Raw genomic sequence first — 26,796 nt, forward strand, 5'->3', positions numbered from 1 at the left:
TTAGGCAGTGTTTGTTAAAATGAGTAAAATAAAATTATGTTAAAATAAAATTAAAATGCTATTCGGACCAAGATATGAAATAGTCAAAATAAGACTGTGAAACATTTAAAGATTTTTATCAAATTGTTTGTTAATTTTTTTAGAATACATTGAAGAGCACATGTCATTTTTTTTTTACTTGTAAAGTCTAAGATATGTTTATCTGGAAGGAATGAGAGATAAGCATATATGAAAAATATCAGATAAGAAATCACGAGATTTCTTTTTTAAGAGTTGTCAAATAAATTTAATAAACATATTGAAAATGATAAAAGTTTAAAATGCTTTTCATATCTTATCTTTTCTGATTTATATTTTGATTAACAAATACAGTGTATCAAAATAAAAATAAAATATATATAAATACTAAGAAGTAAGTATTTATATATATATATATATATATATTGGGTTTCATACTTTATATGGAAAAATGATTCACCCATTACATTTTATCAACATCTATAATTAATTATATCTTTTTGGAACCATTAGGAATTTAGGATAATTTGTGTTAAATAAATAAATAAAGGGGCCTACCTGCAATTATTGAATTTTCAAATTATGTGAATCTTGGCTTGGTGTAGAAGACGTCACTCTTGCCTTTATGTGTTGTTAGTTAGAGGTCTCGTGGGACTGTTTTGGCTTTATTTTTTTTTTATTTTTTTATGTGCTAATTGTTTTTTGTATTTATCAATTGTTAATAATAAATTTTTTTCAAAGATTGTCTTGAGTTTTCTTCTTCTTCTTCTTCTTTCTCTTTTTCTTTTATTTTCATGCGAAAAGATTCTTCTCATAAAATTTGTCTTCTTAGTATTTGATATTTATTTCATTTGATTCGATTAATATCATTATTTGTATTTATTTCATTTGATTCGATTAATATCATTATTTAGTGTTTTAATTACATTACTACAATATGAACTAATGTTATTTGTTGATTGTTTGATTACCCACAACTCCTATGATGCATGAAAATTTTTTAGGGACATCCTTTTGGTGTTTCCAAAATGTTTTATTAAAAAAATTTAAAAATATTTTTAGATCATTTCTACAATTTAGAAAATATTTTAGTCATTTTATAATATTAAAAAATATCTAAAAAGCATTTTCGTCATGAAAGGTTAGAGAGAATTTTTTTTGTTGTCTCTAACTCAAAATTTTAAATTTTTCTTAAAATTTAAGTTGATTTTTAAATTGAATGACTATTTTTTATATTAAAAATTACATTTAAAAAAGACTCCTATATTTTTTTATTTACACAATTTTCTCATTTTTCTATTTTTTATTTAAAAAAATATTTTTTTATTTCTATTTTGTATTGTATCCCATTTTTATTAAAACAATTACACGGATCCGAATCAACCACCCGCAAAAGAGCAAACAACCAACTGCCCATGATGAAACAAATGATTCAGTTCCGTGGCAAAACATTTTGAATCCAAATATTTGAATGTGACCAATTGATGAAGAATCAATCAAATACTAGCTAAAGACTTGAAAGAGCAATTTGAAAGAGGATTTGGTTCCAAGTATCAGGCACCCCGGCGATGCACCAATGGGTGCAGTCCATTCCAGAGGCACCACCAATCCCATAAATGGAGGGATGCCCATCTTTTCTCAGCAGACAAAGTGTGGTTATGTCAAGCAAGGTCACCGGTATCTGAATCTTGGTCAATGCCCTCTTCACCACCGCCACCGCTGGCGGGTACTGGCCGGGGTAGGTTGAGCCCGCCACCGGAGTGGTCTGCCCCTCGCATTGCTTCGCATTGGGTTCACCCCAGTCTGAGCCGCTGATAAAAGGAGAGACAGACAAAGACACTAAGATTTAACATATAATTTAATCTTAACAAATTTATATTTGTGATTAAAACTCGCCGAATCACTATTGAATTGACAATTTTTTCTATTATTTATCGTCTACTCCTTAATTTAAATCTTAATTTAAACTGCTTAATAGTAGAGGGTTGACACATCACAAATGTCAACACTCACATAGACATGTCTAACTTAAACTATGACTATACTTTTATACACCTTAAGTAGTTATTTTAGTAAATATCTTAAGATTGAAAGTATAATTATTAACTTTAAATGATTAAAACCAACATAACACTTAGAAATTTTTTTGTACATTGTAATGTTATGAGGATACAAAGATAGTACATTTTTATTAGTTGTTTAAATCTTTCAATATAATATTTTATAGTGAAACATGAAATATGCCCTACTTATTTTTTTCGATCATTTTCAATAAAATTCTTATTTATAGAAATAAAATTAATTAAATTAATGATAAGAGGGAGAGATGGATACTTGTAATGATTTGGAGAGATGCCTTGGAAGAAAACCAGAGTCTGGGTTGGATCAATGTTGGAATCCAGCCATCGGCCCCATGTGCCAAGCGCCATCTCGAATGCTGCCATCCGATCCATGTCCTTCATCACCACCTTCCCCACTTGAATATAATCCCATCTGCACCATCAATTTACACAACTTCAATCCACCAGCCATAATTTGGGTCGAGAAAGGCATTGAAAAGGGTATCCAAATTCATTGATTCATCCAAATTTTAGATTGAAAATCATATATTATCATGCATGATGCCGTGTCGGTGATAATTTTCTATGGGGAATTTTGACGAACGGTTGGTGGGCGTGTCGGTAGTTCCACCAATGCCACGTGTTGAAGACGAGCATGTCCATTCCCAGCCAGTTGTTGCCATCCTGCATCGAGTCCAGCTTCAAGATTCTTCCTTTGGTCTCGTTTACAATATCCACCAGAAACATATTGCGATCAAGCAACACGTTGACTCCATATTCCTACAACACAACATGCAACAAAGCGGAATAATGGTCCCAAAGAGTCGCAACTCTAGTGAGATATATATATCTAGATAATAGCAACTCTAGTGAATGTGGTGTCTATATCTATATTTCTATATATATAATAAATGGGATTAAAGTTGCATACTGGGATAGTGAATGTGGAGGTCATAGCAACTCTAGTGAGATTGTAGGTGAGGTTGGGAGCAGAAGTGTAGAGCAAGCATGTTAAGGACTGCCACTGGTCTCTACTCAGAGAGTCCCCCACAAACATTATGCTCCTTCCTTCAAATATCTTCAAGAACTCCACCCCATCAAATCTGCAACCATTCAAACCCTCCACTTCATATGCCATTCATTATTCATGCTAACAAAAGATGATAATTATGTCACCTTTACATATATATATATATTGATTCGATATTGGTAGCAATCAATCCATAATAATGTATAAACTATAAAGTATGGATATTTTTAAGGGTTGTAGTATCGATGTTATTGGTGTAGCGAACACTTTGACACTTTATCTCGCTTTTGACATATATTGAACACCTCTCACATGGTGTGTTTGACACTTTTTAATTTTTTTTTAAAAGATATAAAAATGAATACATGCAGACACTTGTAAGACACGCATATCCCTTATGCAAATACTTCTAAGACTAAAAGGTAAGAGTTTTCTTTTTTGTTATTTAATTTATGACTTGGTAGTTTTATGATTATTTTATTTTTTCATATTTTGATCGTATGATTATTCAATTTTCATATAATTGTATTATTATTATTTTTCAACGTAAGAAACAAGAGGGGTCCTTGAACGTGTTGAAACTCGGGACTTGACCTATGACTTGCCATTTCTCGGTCTAGTCAGGTCAGACATATGAGTCACGAGTTGAAACTCGGGTTCTGACCCGTCAAATAGACATAAATTATCGACAATCACACGAAGGTAGACTTGAATACGCTACCTTACAGTAATTCAAACTCCTGAACATGTACAGTAGATTATCTATGCTACCTTGAGAGATTATGTGATTCTTAATTATTATAATTTAGATTTTGGATTCTTTAGAAAACTTTAAAAGTGTGTTTGATTGCATAATATAAACAAAAAAATCAATTCCAACCCCCCAAGAATTGATTTTCTTTGATTTTGAAAAAAATATGACATTTTTATACTTGAGTGAATAATAAATTCCATCAAAAAAGTTATCAATCAAACATCTAAAATTAGAATTTGATTGAAAAATATTTTCTTTTATTTGTCTTCCATACCAATCAAACACACTCTAATTAAAAATGAGATTTAGTACAACAAGACATCTTTCAACGACAAAAAAAAAGCTCTTTTAACTGTCACCTTTATGAAAAATTGCTACATTAATCGCCCAACATATGTATTTTTAGCTAAAAAAAGAAAGGAAAATCCCAAAAAAAGACAGGCCTCCTGGCCGCCCCGTGACCTTGACTTTCCCAGAACCTGCCATCTAAATGTCCCCAAATGACAAGACAAATTTTATTTATTTACTTATTTATTGATTGATCTTTTACTCTTCCAAAAAAACAAAAAAAAATGTTGAATATTGTCAGGCAGTTAATAGCAGTTTTGGACGCCATTTTTGGTTCTGAAAACTGGCAAATGCAAGCAAACAAACAAACAAACAAACACTTGGAGAACTCAATAGATAATGATCAAAGATTATGAAAGCTATATATATATATAGACAGATAAACAATAATGGAAGTAGGACGTGAAACCTAACATGTATTGTTCAACAATATAGGCATTTATTATGTATTGTGAGGACTTATGAGACTTGAAAAGGGCAAATATTAATAAAAGAGAAGCCAACTACTTGAACTAATGGTGTTAATATTATGTATATATAACACAATAATGGAACAGAGATAACTGGTGAATTGGGAGCGGGGGGTTACCTTGGTAAATCACAGCCGGTGGGCTGCCACCGGTACTGGAGATACTGGCGGTCGGGGCGACCGTTTTTCTGGCAGTTGAATTCCTTCTCGATGAAGGGGCAGGTGGCGGCGTCGTAGAGAGGGTATGAGGGGTCCTCCACCCAACTTCCATGGAAGAGGTCACAGCTGTCTGCTGTACAGTTTTGTGCATTTGAGAGACAAAGAAGAAGAAGAGCAGGGAGAAGGATTTGCTGAGAAAACAAAGCCATAGAGAGAGAGAAAGAAAGAAAGAGAGAGAGAGCCAGAGGAAACCCCTTTCTTCTCTGCTTTTGGTTGAGCCTCATATAGGCTATTATATATGGCCATTTTCATGGTTGAGGACGGGGATAAGATTGAAGGGTTGATAAGAACAATAATAATGTGGCCAATCCATTGGCCTAGAATGACATGAACAACGACCAAGAATTAATGCTTCCATAATCAAGCAATGTGACTCCTCAACAATCATATGTTTAAGAGGGACAACGATTTTCAAGAATCAAAGTAGTTCATAAATATAAATATTAAAAGAATTATTATACACACACATATACACATTTACATGATTGTTTATTTTTAGTGGCGTATTTTCTTTATGTTGTTTTATAACATAAAAAGGATAAATTATATACAAACAATGAAGTTTTAACTTAGTTTCAATTTTAGATTGATTTTTTTTTTTTTTTAGTTTTCTCAATTCATGCACTCAATTTATCTTTTTGTTTTGATCTTTGAAGAGGGCATATCCAATCAACATTTTTTTTCATGCCTCGTCATTGATTTAATAGTTAAAATAGACGAACATTAGCAACGTTACAATTGAAATAAAAAGATAACTTTAGTGTGATTGAAAAAAAAAATAAAAGTTCGTTTCAAAGTTGAAACTATGTTGAAAGTTAAGTATTTTTTTTTTTTTTTTGTAATTTATCCTTAAAAAAGACCAATATAGCATGTATGGGAAGATTTTTCTCAACACATAGAAAATTATAAAAAATGTCTATGCTAAAGGGCATATAAAGGTTCAAACTCATGATCTCGTTGAGGGGTGAATTATCACTTAATCACGCTTAGGGACTAAAAGAAGATAATTTGACATATAAAAATAACCATCAAATTAAAATTAATAAAAGTGTCGACCCATGTACTAATAAGATAAAAATTTAATATGGTGTATTTGGAAGAACCTTAAAATAGTCTTAAGATTTATTTTTTATTAGGAATAAGTCTATATATAAGTGAAAGTTTTATATAGAAAGTACTTCAATTAAATTAAACGATGTGGCTTTCTTTTATTTACTTTTAGTAAAAGAGAATTCCATGGTAGCGGCTTTTATAATTATAAAAAATGTTATCGAGACCATTTTTTTTATTTTTAAAATACAGTTTTTTTATAAATTTTTATAAATTATTATTTTTAATTAAAAAATATCATCGTGGCATAATTTTTAGTATAAATTTTATATATACAAAAGCAATAAAACATTGCTATGTTTTTAAACTTAGTGACGGTAACACATTGAATGTTGAGGACATTTAAAATAACCCTTATTATATATAAGTTATTTGAGTCAATATCATCAATTTCTTGTATCTTTAAATTCATAGATTTTATAATTAATACACGATCTTTTAAACAACTAAGAGACTTAACTTGTCCATGATACTTGAAGTCGAAGTTTGAGAAAATGACTCCATCAAGGCACTCACGGGTTGAGTGCAAGTTTATCTTAATGGCTTATGTTTGACATTAGGAATCTTATTATGTGCATAAGTTGTGTCCAAGTTTAGTTGTGTGACAATTAAACCTCTTTTGTCAACAAGACAACAAAAAAGGAAAAGAAGTTTATTGTTGTGTTGTCAATCTCAAATCTCAACAAGGATAAATTTATGGCTTGTCCTCTTGGTAAGCCATTCTTGTCATTTGTTTAGAGATGGAAAGAGAAGCCCTTTTTGACATTCCATTTTTTAAGAGAAAATAAATAAATTAAAGATAAAAAAAAATAATGATAATTAGGGTGACAAACCTGTTTAGACGATAGATATGGCATCTGGTCTGCTCGTGTTTGGCTATAACTTATTCGAGTTTAGTTCAAATTGATATAAAAATCAGAATTGCCTAAATCTTTGTCAAACAAACAAACATCTAGATATTGTTCCTTTTATACATTAAAAGGAAATCAAATATTTATAAGTGTATCACCTAATAAGCTTGAAATGGATTAAAGAATGTGAAAGTTCGTTCATTTGCTTTGCATGTACATACTCACTCCTTTGGTGTGTGCTTTTCTCTGTGTGGCAACTTTTGAAAAAAAAAATGAAAATTGCTAATGTTAAGTGTCACATAAAGAATAACACCAAACAAATGGAGCCAAAATTTGGGACAATTTAAAGACAATGGGTTTTGCAATTTGGTGATGAAAGATTGTGAAAGTAATTTAGCCAAGTTTGTTTAGAAAATTATTTCTAAAAAAACATTTTTTATGAGAAAGTACCAAAGAGTAAGATTACTAAACTACCCTTGGGATTAACGCAACTTGACTTATCGTGTGTTCGTCTGTCAATTAAGATTCAAGAGACAAGTCAATGAATATCTCTATCTCCAAGAATTTGAAATATATTTGAGAGATTTTTCATAATCTTAATCTAATCTAACAAATTCTTTATTAGCTTGTGACCTCCAAGCTCAAGAATCTCAAAAATTAACATCAAGTATTTCATTTAGCCCAACTTATATAAGAACGCCCTCACATATAAAGTTATCTGATCTATCTTGCTCACTGCATATGCTTTAGTGGTACTTGATATTGACTTTAGCATCAGAGACTAAATCAAAGAATCTAACCTCATCTCTTTTTATAAGTATTAATATTAAGACAAACTTCAATAACTGGTTCAATTATCATCAATTTTCATAAAAAAAAGGTTATGACAATATGTTTGATAATCACTTAAAACTAGCTTTCAAACAAGTTATTTTTACAAATTAATAACAACCCCGAAGTAATATAAAATGTTGTCTCTTAAAAAAAGAATTGCACTTAACAAAAATAAAATAAAATAATTGCATAGAAACATGGAAAAATTATTTTTAAATTATAATAACCAAATTATCACCTTTGTGTGTGTTGGGGGGGGGGGGGGGTTTAAGCCTTTTTGACCAAAAAACAAAAAAAAAAATGATTTTTTTTCTTACTAACCCAACTTAATTACTTCCAAATGCCTTTCAAACAAAAAAAGTTAGAAACAATGGCTGCCAAATGGACCCTTAAATCATCTTAAGAAGAGAAACTTGTTCCCAACATGCCCAAATGGAGGCCCAGAGGGCAAGGGTTTAGGCCATCACTAAATGGGCTTGGAAGGCCCATTGTTGGTCTATGGGCCTGGGTATCCTCCCCCTTCACCATGTTATCGCTTCACAGCTAATTAACAAGAAAACATCAAAGCCCAGAAATTTATGCAGGTTCATCATAAATAGATTTTAGCAGCAAGATGGTATAAGATATAGAATGGCTTCCACGAACAATGTTCTTGACACAAATAAAAGAGGATGACAGAAAGCATCCTCAATAACCAAAGTATCTAACATCTATATAAAGACTGGAATTTTCTACTCAAACACACTGGGAAAGAAAATTATAAGGAAAGAGATGGATGTCCTTTTGCTGCAAATTCTTTCTTACCATTTTCTGGGGACATTATGCATTCAGCCGTTGCGAAAAAATGGCCAACCTAGAGGAAACAAGGATGGGAATTGAGCAAAAAGTATAAGGTGATATTGTATGAAAGAAGATCAAAATGAAAACCTGCCAAGATGATATGCAACATTTCTTGTTTGCTTCTAGTCTCTCTTCTCCCAGTAGTCAGAATCCAAATTGGCCGGGTAGAGATCGCCAACAGACATGGAAGAAGCAATAAATGACCCGTCAAGTGATATGCTATTGACTTGGCCATCTGTCATCTTTCCTTCATTGCTGAGTTTCCTGTCGTCCATTTCTCCCTTCACCTTCATTTGGCCATAAATTGAGTCGGTTCTATCTGAGACTGGTTCCTTAATAACTATTGTTCTGCCTTCAAGCATGCTTAGAGCTAAAGACATAGCAGGCCTAGCTGATGGAGCGATATTAGTGCACAGAAGAGCTACATTAATCATCACCATCGCCTCGTCTTTGTTGAAGTCTGATCCCAACTTGGGATCCATTAGCTCCATCAGTTTCCCCTCTCCCTTTAGTTCAATTGCCTAAGGGAGAAACATAAAGGTATATTAGAGCTTAGATCATATGCATGCATATGTTGTAACTGCAAGCAAGGGCCCTAAGATTTGTTTCTTCGAAACGTAGATTGGAAACATAACAAGTGCTTTGCCACCCAAAAAAAAAAAAAAAAGAAGCATAGTAATAATCTGTAAATTTGCAGGCCAAGTTGTTCACCAAATTTTACGTTATTTCAGTAAACAAATTTCTTGCTCGTGCTTTGATAATCATGTTCTTTCATTAGTTGACCTCAGTTTGATGTTATCAAAATGCTATGAATTGTGTGACTTTATAAGAAGCAATAATGGAAGATATTCAACTTACCCTATCAAGAAGATTAAAGCAGGGTTCCTTTGGCTTGAAACTAGCGTTACTTCTCCCACTGACTAATTCCAGTGCAACAATTCCAAAGCTATATACATCTGCTTTGTCAGTCAAGTAACCATGGAGTGCATATTCTGGTGCCATGTATCCACTGCGCATCAAATTATTACATCATATTTCTAAGTGATTAGAAAGTGATCATACGCATGCCATTGTAGGGAAGAATATCATGAAACAGTCTTTCTCATGCCTATGGTGTCATTATAAACAGTTAAATAAGAAAGGCGAAAAAAAAAAAACTTTGTTACAACTAGAAAAGATATGAAAATGATTTTTAAGAAGCAAAAATTAATTCATCAACTATGACTTGAAGCATAGGCTTGGACTTACTAAGTTCCTGCAATTCGAGTGCTTATATGGGTATGATCCTCATCATCAAGTTTTGCCAAACCAAAATCTGATATCTTAGACTTAAGATTCTTGTCAAGCAGCACGTTAGTGGTCTTGATGTCTCTATGAACGATCTTAAGTCTAGATTCTTCATGGAGAAAAGCCAAAGCTCGGGCTATACCAATGCATATCTTGTACCTTGTTGGCCAATCCAATTTCAACTGTAGTTCTTTTGGGCCTTCAAAGAGAAAATGAACAAGAATGCTGAATTATCAGTTAAATGGCACATGCTCAAGTATGTCTTGGTATGGTAAAAAAGGATGGGTTGAAGTTTACCAAACAAAGCACGAGCAAGACTATTATTTTCCATGTACTCGTACACTAGAAACAATTGACTCCCTGCAATGCAACACCCATACAATTTTACAAGATGAGGGTGTTGTAAAGCAGAGATCATCCCTATTTCGTTAACAAACTCGCGGTTCCCTTGCTTTGATTTGGAAGATAGTTGCTTTACAGCAATTATGGTGCCATCTCTTAGAACTCCCTGGAATTTCAACATGCAAGCGTGAGGATTTTTGCATCAGACGAATTTTATTGAAAGATGTGTTTATCGAAGTTCAAATGCGATTATAGATTTGCAATTATCCATTTAAGAATACCTTGTAGACAGAACCAAAACCACCTTCACCAATCTTATTAGCAGCATCAAAGTTATTTGTGGCAGCTTTAATTTGCCTCAAAGTGAATGAACCAGTTTGCAGGTCTAAACCCTTTAGATCTGTCAAAGATACCAAGTGAGATATGAAGCAGTTTTAGACATTATAACTGAACATAATCCTAATATTCTCAAGACTTGTATAAATTTTTAATTGCCCCAAAGTATATTTGCACTTGAAATTCCAGTAAAAAAAAAAAAAAATTAAATACAGCTTGTTTTCACAGATTGAAGGGGAAAACAATTTCGTGTTTGAATAATATTTGCACAAAAATAAATACTTTTATAGCTGAGATTGATAGAGAGAGAATTTTTAAATTGGAAGGGCTTCATTTTCCAAAAGAGTCTAGCAAACAGAGGTATATCCATATAACTTAAAAGAGCATAAAAATGGAGATGAAAAGCTGCTATTTATTTAAAATTAAAAGCCTTAAAATACCTTCATCCATTGTATCTTTGCATCCTAGGCAGCCTCTCCACCAAAGGATAACTAGAAGCAAGATAATAGCAAAAGCTGCAGCTGCCACAACCCCAACCACTGCACCAGTGGACATAATATTTCCACCTGATGGTGGGATAGAATCTGCATGAGAAAAAATTAATGAAAATGATAAGAGATTGTATTAAGCTCATCAACATGGGAACAAATCCAGCATATGTAGACAAAATGAGATAATTCTATTTCCATGGTCTCTATTCATCCCTCATGAAACGGGATAAATCATTTGAATCAATTCCCTCAACTATAATAGAAGTGTAGCTAAAAAAGAATGAAGGAAACAGTGAGAATATATTTTTTCTCTAACCATGAACAGAAGAAACAAAAGGCTTGAGGCATACGGCTTACCAGGATCCACTGATATAGCTGAAATGAGAGGACCATATACTCCTCCAACAGGGACAGCAGTTGTCCCTCTTCCAGCCCAATAAAAGCGGATTTCCAGTGTGCCACTGGTCACAGTTGCCTTGTATGGCATTGCGATACTCTTACCAGCCCCACCCGCTCTATCCACAATGTTGAAATCCTTTTCCACCAACTTTCCCTGCAACAATTCCTTATGGTCATGCCCTTACTTGGGTTAGCTTTCTTAAGTTTTGAACTACATGGAAGCCATATCTCCCAATAAGAATCACACATAAATAGAATCAGTAGTAGTATCCATTCTAAACAAACAACTGTAAAGACAAAAACAAAGAAACAAGGAAATTTTTTATACGTCATCAGCTCTATTGGTGGTAGTATACTGCAAAACTCTACCTGAATGTAAACATCAAATACACGCCTTCCAAGGCTGCTATAGTTCTTGCCATCAGTAAACATGATTTCTGCAAAGTGAAGTCTCACTTTGTAGGTTTCATTCCGCAGACAGAACCCGTAATAGACCAGAGACAGGGGAGAAAGTCGTGCATCCATGTACAACTCGGAATCATTCACAGAGAGCCTTGTAGTATTTCTCTGAATAAAGGATTTTGAATTGCGATCGTCATCCATGAAGTAACCTGTACTACTAAATGCCCAGTTACTTCCACGTCCGGAGAACCTTGAACTCCCATCTAGGTCTGTAGTATCAGCTTCATAGTTGGTGCCACTGTCAACATTTACTTTATTGCCACCACAGTTTATGTGGAAGGAAGACCAAGCTGATATAAAGCATAACCAGATTAAGAGATGAAGAAACAAGCAAAAGACTAACAACCTTCCCCTTCAATCCCAAAATCAAGTCAACACGTGTGTAGTTGCAATTCAAATCTGAGATACAGGCTCTGTTTGTTCTGACAAAATTTTCTTTTTTCATCTTATTTTCCAGTGTCATTTGCATGTAAAAATATTTTTCAAAACTTACCTATATACCTTTACATATTTTTCATCTTACTGTATATACGTGTGTATTTATATATAGATATATACATATATGTAAAGATGATATAGAAGAAATTATATAATGGCTTACAAATTTTGAACAATTCGAACACCTAGCATTGCTATTGTAAGTCCAACATTTTGACCTTGCGCACTATATTTTGAGCTTATGCATATTTTTATAGAAGATGTAAATCAACTTGATTGGAAAACAAAGTATCCTCTACGCCAAGCATGTTGTAATACCATATGAAAGCAAAAGGCACCGACTGTTGAGTGGGGACCTTATGCATATGACTAGAAACTAATCAGATGAATGCCTGGAAGCAGCTGAATTGCAACTGTATCATGATTAGCAACCCTTATTTCAAGTTTTGAGCAAAATGTAATTGTAGTACAATAGAAAAACTAATGACAATACGCAAGCAAATTCATGTAGCAAGCGTAGGTTTGATATGTCGTTGCTGTTGTTTATATGTAATGTGTAGACATTTTAAGTGTACATGTCCTTCATAATTTTTAGGATCTACGTACCCTGTGCATTTACCGTGTGAATGTGTCATACTTGGGGCTTTTCACATATAGTTCCTGATAATGCGAGTTAGTAAAGTAACCCTTAGCTGTCACCTCAATGTAGCAAATAAGAGAACAAAACTTACTTTGTTTGCACTGAGTGCTCATCAAGCACAATGAAATTCCACTGACAAAACAATTTGAGATAATGAAGTAGTCAGCATCGTATCACTATACTAATATGAGCAGCAAACAAACTAAAGAAATTTCTTATGGACTACTTGAGCAACATGGATATCAAACTTAATGTTCTTCTTCATGGGGTTAAAACTTACGTGCTATCATTCAAAGAGCTTCCAAACAAGTTCCTGTATAAAAATTCAACAACGTGGTTACAATAAGATTTTGAAGAAACAGTAATAATTTCAAGTTGTATGCAATCCTTACGTGTTATTTTGTTGACAAGCTTGGGAGCCTGAGCTAAAGTTGTTAAGTGAAAGATCACTGCAACATAATTCACACTACAATTCATCAACTCTAGAAACAAAGGAAAAACTATTATTGACAAATCAGTGGTAATAAACTACTTTTAGTTTTAATTTGATATGTATAGCTATCAGTTTAATCTAGCGAAAGGCTATATGTCTAGAAATGCCATCTTTATGCATACGTTCAGATATTGTTCTAGGTAATTATGCAAAGAGACAGCTTAGTGCACAAGCTGCTCTCCATGGCAGGGTCTAGGGGATTAGAAAATGTGCAGCTTAACCCAGGAGAAAACCATTTCTGCAATTTGAATCCGTGACACCAGGTCATAATGGAGAGGACCTACCTCTGATCAATGGATTTTTGTTTTGGGTCATTAAGCAACAAAAACTCTTTCCACAGATGTTGGATTTAATCAACTTAATACCTTATTTGCACTTATTGAGAATCAAGATATAGCAATAAATTCTTATACGCGTAAAAAATTTAATCTAAGAAGATTGTTATGGCCGTAGAAATATTGTGGGACACATTACAAAAAGAAAATTTAGTTTCCTGACAACTTTTGACGACCCAATCCAATTCCACTGGCTTCCACTGTAATTAAAGATTATGAGATACTAAGGGATAGAAAGCATCTCATACGCAAAAAGAAAGCAGTAAGACTAAGTACGGTTAGGAGTGAAAACAGACTGGGTCAAATGAACAGAAAATAGCCCAGATAGTATTACGCTATTGTGTGGAAGATAACTTACACATTCGCTCCCTTCAGCATCCAATCAGGCACAGGTCCACTTAGTAAGTTTCCAGTTAAGTAGCTAAGGAAAACAAATATCGTAAAAATTAGTACAGTAGCACCAATATTGTGGTAACAAACTCATCCAACAATCCCACACAATGTTATACACAGACACCAATTCAACAATTTCACTGTAGCCCACTTGACATATATCATATATGCACCCATGTATGTTGGTTCAAGTGGTACAACCAGGCCGGTAAATCTAGCAACCGAAACATTGAAAGCATTGGCGTCCATACATGTTATCTATTTTTTCCAGGCTACTGAAGCTGCTTGGAATTTCTCCACTTAACTTGTTGAAACTGAGGTCCCTGAAAGAGAATTCACAAGCAAGTTTCAAAATGACATTTTTATTTACAACTGCTTTATTTAGCAAATGAAAAACTCAGAACCAGAAAATCAGCATTAAAAATTATAATGCTCAGAACAGAAGTAACATTCTTGCAGCATAATATATCTAAAGCAAACACAAATTAATTCGGGAAAAGCAGCGATGGGTTTTAAACTATTCCAACTGAGAAGTTTCAGCGGTCATCCTTAAATGCTCACAGCTTATCAGTCACATTCTTTTGTTAAATTACGCATAAGAGTTTGTTCTCGAATGACAGCGAAAATCCATTTCAAAACTATGTATCAGAATGTGGTAGTGAATTTGTGAGAAATGTAATGATATCACATGATTTATCACATCAATATGTAGAGAAAAGCCCTTCCAAAGAGACGTTAACAAAGTATATGTGATGAGTAAGGTGAAAAGGATTTAAATACTAACAAAGTCTTCAAATTTTCCATCGTCCCAAGATATTTAGGTAAGGATCCATTAAGATTGCAACTCCGCAATATCCTGCAACAAAATAAAGCACATACCACATACAGTTGGAAGACAATGACGATATATACTTTAGCAAAGCTATATATATATATATATCTATATATTGCATAAACAATCAACTTACAGATACTTCAAGCTTGACATATTATTAAGTTGTGGAAAAGATGATTGGGGTCCATGTAAGTCACTGATTCTCCTGCATACATACATATATATATAGATATATATCAATCCCGCTTAAAACAGCATTAATCATCGAAAATTGCTAAATGGGCAAAAGTGGAAAGACATGGGAGCAGAAGGCTTTACTGACAAGTCAGACACTTGGGTCAAAAGAGCAATCCCAGGAGGAATTGGACCTTCCAAACCACTAGCATGCATCACTCTGCATGTCACAGTTTTAAATGAAAAAACAGTTCAAGAAAAATTATAGAATTAAACAATGTCTAACCATGTATAGCTAAAGACAGGTCCAGCTCTTACATCTTTTGAAGATTTGTCCAGTTCTGGATGAAATCAGGTATCTTTCCGGTGAAATTGTTGTCACTAATCCGACTGGATCATTTCAAATAATTATTGGATAGCTCATTGGAAATGGAAAGGTGGATATATAGTGAAAGAAAAATAAACCTACAAGTCCTTCAAGTTGGTCAGCTTTGCGAGTTCTCGAGGCAGCTCCCCAGTGAAATTGTTTGAACTCAAATGCCTTAATCAATAAGAGGGCGTCAACCATTAAATTAATTGTCCTTCAACTTAAGAACATTTACTCTAAAAAACTCAAAGTTGACATCCAGCAATATCTTTTCTACACTATTTTTCATGTCAGACATCTAATGAACAGCCCATCAAAGTAGTGAAAAGTGAAATCTTCAACCCAATTTATAAAGAATGCCGAAGGACTTGGAAATTGGAAAGAAAGTCTTACAGTTTCTCTAAGTGAGAAAGATTCCCAATCTCGGGAGGAATGGCTCCTGACAGCTGATTGGACTCCAAAGCTCTACAAACATCAAAATCAAAGTCTTTAGAGACTGAAAGATGCATATTTTTGTCAAATTCACATTGACTAAAAAAGCGGCATTCAGGATTTTACAGATTTGCAAGTGTGCTGATGTTTCCAAGTTCCTTTGGAATTGAACCGGTTAGCTTGTTTACAATGACGGAGCTGCAAATGCCATGACTCAACCATCATTAGAAACATAGAACAAGAAAAAGCTTCAACACCATTACCGCATAAGGGAATAGCAATTAATAAGCATACATACATGTTTACTAGTTTCATTCTGCCCCATGGTTCAGGGATGAAACCTTCAAGGTGGTTGCGGCTGAGATCACTGCCCAATGATAACAGTAACATAGAATACAGTGAAATGGGTAATCAAAAAAAATATTGAAATAAGAGGCGTTTACTTACATTTCTTTGAGGTAAGGCAGTCCGACCAAATCTGGTGGAAGCATCCCAGCGAGACTCTGGGATCTGAGAACTCTGCATCTCAAATTAAAATTAAAAAATCAAAAATTCAATTCAGGTTGTGTTTGGAGGACTTGGAAGAGGAATGAAGGAAACAGTGACAGAGACATTGTCGGCTTATTTGACTTAAAAAAGAGAAGAGGATAATATATTGGTGAAAATAGCATATTGTTTGTGTTTTGCGTTTCACAATTTAGAAAAACTTTTTGATGTAAAAGAAAAGTTATTTAAACACAAAAATTTTTTAGATAGGACTTGGAGATTTGGAAAATGTGATTTTTTAAAATTATATCAAAACCCCTCTCAATGGAGCAAACGATTCATTGCACGTATTCGGGAACTTAAGATATTCAGAAATCATGGGTTTAAATCTCTCTCTATGCAAGATTGTACAATTGTCTATGTCTATTCGAGATGGACATTCAACTTGTGATGAATCTACCCGTTCATCTAAAACTGTGAAGTAGGCAAATTATGAATTTTAGAGAAGGTGAGATAAGTTTATGTGATTGAGGGACCATTCAAGTTTTTCACGTTACAAAAAAAAAATTATATCGAACTTGAAATTTTTTTAAAATTAATGAGTTTTTTAATTTTTTTTATGAGTTTAAAAGATTTAAAAAATGCAACATCTATTCAGTTGTAGAAAATGTTTTTTAATTTTATATTATATATCAATTGAAAAACATAAAAGGAGATTTTTTTAAATTTTAAAGGAATGCTATATTACCTTTTAAACATAAAATGTAATAACATGTATAGTTATAAAATTAGAATTGAAAATTAGAAAATATTTTCTAGAAATGAATGAGTTGCCATTTTCTACAAAATTTTGTCAAATAATCTGTAGCTCCTTCTTTAACACGACTAGAGTTACAGATGCATAAAAAAAATTAATTTTTTTCAACATATGTCCCAACTTTTTAACTAAAAATCAATTTTTTTTTTATATTTTTAACATTTAAATGGGTTTTTTTAATTTTGTATGAGAAATAAAAATTAGAAATTTTATAAAAAAATTAATATTGGGGATAGAAAAATTGGAAATATATGGGAAGTAAAATCTAATTTTTAATACAAAATATTTATTACACTTAGAATATAGGATTTGAATATTCTTCAAAACTCCCCCACTCAAATATATGAAGCATAGGTTAATTTGAAAATCAAATTAAAGGATAATTCAGAAAATAACTAAAAATAGAAATGATTAATTGTTTTAATATTTAAAATTTTTTAGGGCTACAACAACAAAACCAAGGTATATCTTGTTAGGGGTGTGCAAAAGTTTGTTATAATTGAATTAATCAAACCAAATTGATTGAAACTGTCGATTAATTTTTTAGGAGAACTCAGTTTTTCAATTTCGGTTCGATTTTTTGGCTAGAAAGAACTGAACTAACTGAACCGACAGAACTTTAAAATAACATTATTTTTTATGGTTATAAAACAACATCGTTTTGGGCCCGTTGCACAGTTTTCCAGCTTGTTTAGTCTATCTGTTAGTTCAATTTTGATCGATTTTTTGTGTTTGTTTGGTTTATTCGGTCGATTTGATTTACATGGCTTATGTTTAGTTTTTTTGGTTATCGATTAATTCGATTTATTAGGTTTAATCGGTCAATTTGGTTTAGTGTAGTCCCTTAGTTCGGTTTGTGGTTATCGAACCTACTGGTTGCACATCCTTATATCTTGTAAGCCTAAAAAGTTTAGGTAAAATAAATTAATATATAAGTGGCGATTTGGCTATTGGAAAAACCAACCACGACGATCAATTTTAGTTTCATAGTTCAGTAGATTGACATGTAAAATTGACCACCTGTGCTCTTTCATAGTTCAGCTAGCTAAATTGTTGTTAGTGATTTGGTTTGAAAAATACTTCACAAATCGTCAAATCAACTGGCACATCCCTAGTAGCTACTTCTTTAGACCTAAATTTAAAACCTATGAATTCTTTTTGAGTCTTTACATATTTACTTAAAGGTGGTAGTAGGGACCTAAACTTAATAGATCAAGTAAAACACTCAAGACTTTCTTGATTAACAATCGATATATATAGGATTGGATTGATACGAACTAATTCTACGTATTGACAATTATTGGCCAATAAAATCTTGAGCTCTTTACCAGATCGATGAACTCAACTATCACTCCTTATGTGTATCATGACATATACACATGTATATAATTCAAACTGAAAACATAATTTCCATTTTTTTCCCACAGGAAAGAGAAGATTTTCCCGAGAAAATGAGAAACATACATGCTAGTGACATGGCAAACGGTGTTGTCGTTGAAGGAGCAATCACAGGTGACTGCATTCTCAGTCTCAGACCCTGGAACTGGATTTCGGGTGACCCAGCCCTTCTCTCCACTGCATGGATCCACACTGAAATCCCAATCCTCCTTCTGCAAACACGTCTTAATTTGCTTCAAAGCGTCCACTGCATATTGAACAGAAACTCAAACAAATGATTGAATTCACCGAAACTGCAGTCAATTGAAAGAGAAATTAAAGACAACAGAGTCATGAACAAATCGAATCATATCGCCCCTTAGCAATTAGACTGGTTATATAGTGGTGTCTTCTGCGATTAGCTAGCTGGTTCAAACTTAAGTTCTTTCTCATATATACGTACCTTCATCGGGTGCGAGGGTTGCTGCAGACACAAGAGCTGGCGGCGAGCCAATTGATATTAGTGCAGAAATGAGCAAAGCTAGAACCCTTATTAAGATTGATTTCATGTTCACAAGACCAAATTAATGGAAGAGAGAGATGAAGATGAAGGGAAGGCGATGAAAGAGTGGAAGTAACAATGGGACAAGTAGCTAGGAAGTTAAGTTGGGCGCTGCAAGTGGTTTACATGTAGACTTTTAAAGGGGTAAGTACGGTATGTGCGTGTGTGGATCACAGCGCTAGATGGGGGAAGGAAATAAATTCATGCATTCATGTGCCTATATATAATGCAAGGGTCAACAATTGGTCTTTATTATTATTGTCGGGTTTGAAAAGTTCAAACTTCATACTGGTAGGGCGTTGGTCGCCATTGCCAGCCACCACCGATAATTAGACACATATTCTTACAATAACATTCAATATCTGTCGCCCTCTTGTAGGCATCTGATGGCAGACGAGACGGAAGGATTATGGGTAGTGGCACAGTTGAGTCGTAATTAAGAGCCCTTAGCAAGTTGCTAACAATTTGATTTTGAAAGTTATGTTTTATTTTTGAGTCTAGCTACAGTGTTTGAATGGTTGACATACGAAATGACCGAACGGTATGAAATTCGCTCAGTCAAAGTTTGGAGGACTTCATCTAAGGTGAAATCCGCCCAACACATTGCTATTAAAATAAAAATAAAAATAAAAATAAAAAATAATTAAAATTATAATATAAAAATTAAATTAAATTATAATTATAATATAAAAACAATTAAAATGAAATCCGCCTGCATAGCAGCGGGCGGACTTCGTCCGCCCAACAGCCCGCCTGCTGCTGGGTGGGCGGACGTTGAAGTCTGCCCGTTCAATTTGGGCGGACTTCATCTATTCCCCTATTTTATTTGGACGCGTGTTTCGAGGTAAAGTAGCAATTTCAAGGTAAGGGTATTTTTATCTTTTAATACTTTTAATCATCGTGTGTGTCAACCAATTCGGATCAAATAACATTTTTTTTTACTTTTTATAGAGAAAGCACAACAATTGATATTTTAGAGAGTGAGAGCGATTGGCATCTCAGTTCGCATAGTAAATTTAGTGTGCTCTCTAAATAAGGTTAGCTATCATTTCCTATTTTTCTCATACTTTATAAAGTTGTATTCTATGATACTTTTTAAGCTTTTGGCTAACCATTATTCTTTTACTTTGTTGAGTTGAACGTTTAGTAATTAGAGGTTCGCATTGCCAATGCTAATTTTCACGTAAAATAGTGATTGATTCATAAATATGATATTAGCACTCTAAACTATTATTTAAGCTTTTGGCTAGCCATTATTCTTCTACTCTATTGAGTTGAACCGTTTAGTAATTAGAGATTCGCATTGCCAATGCTAATTTTCACGTAAAATAGTGATTGATTCATAAATATGATATTAGCACTCTAAACTATTATTTAAGGAGTAGTCAGGTGTTTTCATTACAAATGATATATATCATTCGTTCGAATGTACCAATTCAATGCTTAGGGATGCTCCATTAATTAACGGTTTATACTTTCATTGAGCTCTTATTAAGTTCTTCTACATGAGTATAAACAGGTGTTAGTATCACAAATGTGAGCATTTCACTTCAAAAGTTTTCAAGTATTTAGAGAACTTCATCGGAATTCGAGAGTTCGTATTTCAATAAACATCTTTTATAGATTTACTCAATGAAGTATATATAGATTATTTTTTATTATTTTTACCTTATCTTTTTATAATTTTTATCATAAAATTACTCAATTTAAAGCTATAAATATTTTTTAATTTTTATAATAAAATTCTTACATACAAAAAAAAAAAAAAAAAATTATCTCGGTTGTGGGGACAAAACTTTTGTTTTTTTAGGACAGAAAATAACTGGACCATGAATAATCCAATTGTTTGGCAACAATGTGGGCCCCATTTAAAGATGACTATTGTTTTATTTGTTTTTAAGGAAAATGTATAGAGATCTCATGATCTCAAAAGTTGGAAAATTAATTTGGAGGACCCCACAGGAAGCTTGACCTTTCATATGCCTCTCTTTGAATGGGTCTACTTGTGACAGTTAAATTATTTAGAGAATCATTAATTAGCATCACCACATTCCATGCTTGCGCAACTCTGATATTTTTAAATTAATTTGGAAAATTAATGATGTATCTAATTTTTAAATTAAATGTAAAAGTGTTTCCAAAAACGTCTTGTTTTGATATTTTTAAAATATTTTTTATCTTAAAATATTAAAAAAAACTAAAAAAAATTTTCCTAGCCATTTCCTGACATTTCAAAGCCATTATATAATATTAAAAAAATATTATAAACATAATTCTAATTTTAAAAATGCGTTTTAGTTTCGTGATCACATTAAAGGCAGAAATAATTTCGTTTCTGTTTTCTTAGCAATCATGCTAGAGACAAAAGCAGCTTGTGTTTATGTTCGCTTGAATAGATAATAAAATTTATATTTATATTTGATTGATTAGTTATTTTTTTATATTATAAATTATACTTACAAAAAAGTCACTATATTTTTTTTTCGTATGCATTTTTCTTATATTTCTATTTTTTATTTTATTAAAAAATATTATTTTATCAATTTTATTTTATATCATATTCATTTAAAAAATATCATCTCAATGACAAGAGCCACCCCCAAAAAATATCAAATATCCAAGCCACAAAACTATGTGACCTAGTCATTGCCCTTTGTTACAGGGTGTTTGCCACAAAAATTGTCACTCTAGTGTATATGAAAAGGATGATGCTTTTTGGCCAGAGACTAATTAAGTCCAATTTCTTGAGTCAAATATTAAAGTCTGCAAATTACAAGTAGATTTATTCATCAAACAGTCCAATGAGAATGAGTGTGACTAAGAACAACCTCCTTAAAGGAATGGTCTTAATTTTATGGGATTTGAAAACAGTATTCTTAATTAATAATTTGGGTTACAATCTAAGGTGAGTTGAGCTTTGCTGAGCTCTAACTTGAGTCACGAGCAAGTTTGTCGGGTTGACGAGGTAAACTCGGTCTCATTAAAATCTATTATTTTACACGAATCTAATTTGTTATTTTGTTATATCGTATAGAAATATATTATATTATATTAAATGATTAAATTAATATATATAATAATTTTAAATATATTTAAATTAATTTTATTATTATAATAATTTAAAGTTTGATGACTTTATATTAAATAATGTATTTATAAATGAATTTGTTCACGAATTTTTAATCGAGTATATTAATATTCTTGAACTTTTAGTCGAACATATTTGTGAATTTTAACGATCCGAGTTTTAGTAAACTCAATATCGGATTGCTTATAAATCAAGTTTCAAAATTAGACTCAATCTTGATTCGTTTATTTTAACGAACGAGTTTTTGTCGAGCTAAACACTGAACTCCTCACGAATGATTTGAATCATTTGCGACCTTATTAAAAACCACCAAATGTAGGGCTTGTTTGAGAAATGTGATTGATTAGATTTAATTGATAAACAAAATATGTGTTTTATCTTACATGCATATTGAGGATCTAAATACCAAAGCAAAGCATATTCCACAAATGAGTCATTTTGGAAAGACTTGGTGCAACATGAGCCAACCACCTTACAACTCAAAATCAAATTGTTTACTAAAGAGCCTCAAAAATTAAGTTCAAACTTGTTTATTAACTAAATAAATGAACTTGAATAAGTTCTAATCAAACTATACTTCAAACCATTCTCAAGAGCAACCCAAGGAAAAGCAGTCATATGTGATTGGTACACCACGAGTGGAGAAATTCATCTCTTAAACTTTAATCAATGGCTAAAAACTTCAATTTATACGAGAGTTCTTCCTATGGTCTTAATCCCTAAACAAGACAACAACATTGTTGAGCCATTGTCTTAACAACTGCAATGCCAACACAACTAAGAGATCTAAACTCAATCTCAACTCTCAAGACCTCAAATCCGATTTTCATATGCTATTTCACATCATAGAACATGCATTTGTGAAAACGACAAAAATCACATAGAAGTCTAAGTGAAATTTAACAAAGTTCATTTATAGAGAAATATTTTTAAAATAAAAAAATTCCATAAAAAATAACTCCATTTTACTAGTTATTTGGGGATTATGATGATCTAATCTACAAAATATCAGCAAGGCCTTCGAAGTAAGGTAAATGTTGTATCTTATATAAAGATTTTCAAATTATAGTGTGTAAATTGTCCTCTTTTGTGTGTCTGTGTGTGGCTCTTAGAGCTTTTTTAACAAAAAAGAAAGAAAGAAAACTTTATTTTTTCTAAGTAACCAAACTTAATTACTTCCAAATGCCTTTCAAACATAAAAAGGTTAAAAAGAATGGCTGCCAAATGGGCCCCCTTAAATAATCATAAGAAGAAGAAAACAACATGTTCCCAACGTTCCCAATTGTAGGCCCAGCGGGCAAGGGTTTAGGTCATCACTAAATGGGCTTGGAAGGCACATTTTGATTATAAGCCTTGACATCCTGAGCCCGCTTGCTAAAAATTCACAGAAATTTATGCAGGTCCATGGTAAATAGATTTTAGCAGCAAGATGGAATAAGAATGGCTTCCATGAACAATGTTGTTGACACAAATCAAAGAGCAAAATGAGAAAGTTCCTTAAATTACATGAGACTCAAATTCGCATTCTAAAATTAGGTGGAACAAAGCATCTTCAAGATGAACCTAACATATAAAGACTGACATTTACCATACAAACACACTAATAAAGAAAATCACAGGAAAGAGATTGATCAGTGTTCTTTTTGCTGTAAATTCTTTTGTTGTAAAGAATTCGCCAATGAAGAGATAACAAATAAGCCAATCAAGGAAAAAGTACATATATGGTCATATTGTATGAAAGAAGATCAAAATGAAAACATACCAAGATGACATGTAGCATTTGTCATTTCTAATCTCTCTTTTCCCAATACCCAGAATCCTTACTGATTGGGTAGAGATCACTAATTGGGTAGAGATCGCTAATAGATGTAGAAGACTCAGTCCATAGCCCATCAATTGACCTACTTTTGATTAGGCTATCTGTCATCTTTGCTTCTTGGCTGTCTTGCCAGCCATCCATCATTTTATTCAGCTTCATTTGGACATTAATTGAGTCAGTTCTATCTGAAACGGGTTCCTTAACAACTTTTCTGCCTTCAAGCATGCTCACAACTGAAGACATAGTAGGCCTAAGTGATGGAGAGATATTAGTGCATAGAATAGCTACATTAATCACCACCATTGCCTCGTCTTTGTTGATGTCTGATCCCAACTTTGGATCCACTACCTCCATCACCTTGCCTTCAGCCTTTAGTTCAAGTGCCTAAGCGAGAAACATAAAGCTATCTTAGAATTCAATCATATGCAATATCATAGGTTGCAACGGCAAATAAGGGCCCCTAAGATTTGTTTCTTGAACATAGATTGAAATTATAACGAGTGTTTCACTACAAATAAGAAAATTGTCGCGGTAATTTGTAAATTCACAGGCCAACTTGTTTACCAATTTCCCTCTCTGACAATGATAATTGTGTTCCTTTACTTCACAATGGTATCAATCTGCTTCTTATACAGCCATACAATTATATAGCATATTGATTTGGTCTCAACATTTAGCTGAGCTCAGTGAGTGAAAGGAAATACTTGAGTACCAACTGATGTAAGAAAGAAAGATATCTGACTTACCCTATCAAGAAGATTAAAACAGGGATCTTTCGCCCTGAAATTAGTGTTACTTCTCCCGCTAACTATTTCCAGTGCAACAATTCCAAAGCTATATACGTCTGCTTTATCAGTCAGGTAACCGTGTAATGCATATTCTGGTGCCATATATCCACTGCATATCCAAATTATTACATTATCATTCTATGAGAATAGTCCTTTCCCATGCTTTAGTTACTATGAACAGTTATACATGGAAGGGGAAGAACACTTTGTTACAACTAGAAAATATATGAAAATGATTTTAATAAACAATAATTAATTCATCAACTATGAATTAAAGCATATACTTACTAAGTTCCTGCAATTCTAGTGCTTATATGGGTATTATCTGTTGAGTTACATAGATCTTATCATATGCGCAGCGGAAATTAAAATTTAATTTGGAGGTATCCCGTTTTTCAGAAATTATGGTTTAATAAAACGAAGGCATAAACGAAAAATACCTCTTTGATGAAATCTTATTTCACCGTTAGATTTCCCGCCGTATAATCCTCCAAGTGTAGGATGCCGAGTCGGTCCACCCGAAATCACTTCTATTCAAGAATATCAAAGAGAGAAGATAAGTAGAAGAAATTTTTCACAAAAATTTCTAACTTACCTCTTGGATTCAAGAACACTTCTCCAAAATTCTCTCTACATTCAAGTGAATCAAGAAGACACTTATGAGAGAAAATAAGAGTTTGGAGCTATTTATAGTTCCAATTAAAAACTATTCTTCATTAAATGGGTTGGGCTTCTCAAGCCCATTCCATTTAATGCAATTGGACCAAGCCCAATCCAATGGAATTTATTTGAATCCAATAGTGACATTGGGCCAAGCCTAATGTACTAGCAAAAGGCCCAACCCAATCTATGATTAAATAATTACATTCATAATATAATTATTTAATTACTCTTATTTATCCAATAAATAAATGCACTATAATTAGTAATTATAAAATTACTAATTTATTTATTTTCTCTTTGAAAGTAATTTCTTTTTGGGTGGGACTTTCTGGGTCCACAAATAAATTGGCAACAAGAATAATCAACAATTAATTCTCGTAAACCATGAGTGACATCTAGCAATATATCATGATTACCCAATTTATTGTGAAGCGGGTATTGTGAACCTTTTACTACGTTACCATACAATACGGTCCTTCTATCATCCTATATCCCGACAAGATATGAGATCATGGTCAGTAGGTCGAATCTCTTAATCTTGTCATATGACCAAATCCAAAATCAATCTTGACAAATTATGACACAACCCGTATGGAACAAATTCCATCGTCATATTACCTCGGCCAAGGATTTATCGTCAAGTGATTACTGGATCGCATAGGATATCCTCCTCATAAATCTCGAGGTGATAGATTCCATGTCTAATGCACACATACCTCATGTATCACTGAATCAGGCACATAGATACGTATGATTATCCTTGATTAGAACAACCACATGATATCGTTGATATCCTAATCCACCAATACACAGATATCCATGTCATCTCAGGTCTAAGGACTAGTTGTAAAATCGCAGCTAACATTAAATCATTGACCCGTGAGAAATAACCCATGTGATTTAATGTTAACAGTCCCGTTCAGTGAACTCGTTCTTGTAACGAGCACCCACTTATCTTCCTTCTATAGCTCATACAGAATGGCACGAGACTCACCAACCTTATCTTTCAGTATCTCATACTGAAACAAGGAGGAAGACAATGTGCTGGCCTTTACGAGTTGCTATCATCCATGATAGGAATTCTATGGCCAGGAACATGTTTATAGTATAACAAATTGTGGATTATCCGTAACTCGTATTCTTAACACTTAAGAATGGTATCCACTTCTTATTATACTAATGGATATATGTTTTATAATTTAAACCATATTGCAATTTAAATAAAAACATAAACTTGCC

The 26,796-nt window shown here is 32.9% G+C and overlaps 3 protein-coding genes across 16 annotated transcripts in view; all 3 read right to left on the minus strand.

Annotated features, from left to right (window-relative positions):
* Positions 1-1,415: 1,415 nt before the first annotated feature.
* LOC127791800 (protein trichome birefringence-like 41) lies at positions 1,416-5,134 on the minus strand. The gene is made up of 5 exons (XM_052321874.1): positions 4,800-5,134; positions 3,010-3,181; positions 2,683-2,858; positions 2,353-2,511; positions 1,416-1,829 (listed from the first exon to the last, which is right to left on the minus strand). The coding sequence occupies exons 1-5, from the start codon at positions 5,120-5,122 to the stop codon at positions 1,526-1,528; spliced, it is 1,134 nt and encodes a 377-aa protein (XP_052177834.1). The 5' UTR covers positions 5,123-5,134; the 3' UTR covers positions 1,416-1,525.
* A 3,148-nt stretch (positions 5,135-8,282) lies between these two features.
* Positions 8,283-19,379, minus strand: LOC127791806 (probable leucine-rich repeat receptor-like serine/threonine-protein kinase At3g14840). 2 transcript variants are annotated; one of them, XM_052321900.1, is made up of 25 exons: positions 19,101-19,379; positions 18,725-18,905; positions 16,405-16,476; positions 16,256-16,324; positions 16,084-16,155; positions 15,919-15,990; positions 15,628-15,699; positions 15,477-15,548; positions 15,307-15,378; positions 15,118-15,189; positions 14,934-15,005; positions 14,401-14,472; positions 14,115-14,177; positions 13,321-13,377; positions 13,209-13,241; positions 13,020-13,060; positions 11,758-12,140; positions 11,347-11,542; positions 10,939-11,082; positions 10,444-10,562; positions 10,118-10,328; positions 9,782-10,019; positions 9,392-9,542; positions 8,621-9,054; positions 8,283-8,546 (listed from the first exon to the last, which is right to left on the minus strand). In XM_052321900.1, exons 1-24 carry the CDS (start codon positions 19,204-19,206, stop codon positions 8,656-8,658), a joined length of 3,039 nt encoding a protein of 1,012 aa, XP_052177860.1. In that variant the 5' UTR covers positions 19,207-19,379; the 3' UTR covers positions 8,283-8,546; positions 8,621-8,655. The 2 variants fall into 2 exon arrangements, with proteins under 2 accessions (XP_052177860.1, XP_052177861.1); XM_052321901.1 differs by having other exon boundaries at positions 18,725-18,951; positions 19,101-19,378.
* Positions 19,380-23,900: 4,521 nt separating this feature from the next.
* Positions 23,901-26,796, minus strand: part of LOC127791804 (probable leucine-rich repeat receptor-like serine/threonine-protein kinase At3g14840) — a 70,170-nt gene continuing 67,274 nt past the window's right edge. For 12 of the 13 annotated variants that reach the window (XM_052321887.1, XM_052321883.1, XM_052321884.1 and 9 more), the window contains one exon: positions 23,901-24,454. In XM_052321887.1, coding sequence (XP_052177847.1) covers positions 24,077-24,454 — 378 coding nt within the window. In that variant the 3' untranslated portion in view covers positions 23,901-24,076. The remainder of the gene's footprint in view (positions 24,455-26,796) is intronic. The other variant, XM_052321894.1, reaches the window with a different exon arrangement.

The sequence above is a fragment of the Diospyros lotus genome, chromosome 15 (assembly GCF_014633365.1).
Source record: "Diospyros lotus cultivar Yz01 chromosome 15, ASM1463336v1, whole genome shotgun sequence".
In the NCBI taxonomy this organism is placed as follows: Eukaryota; Viridiplantae; Streptophyta; class Magnoliopsida; order Ericales; family Ebenaceae; genus Diospyros; species Diospyros lotus.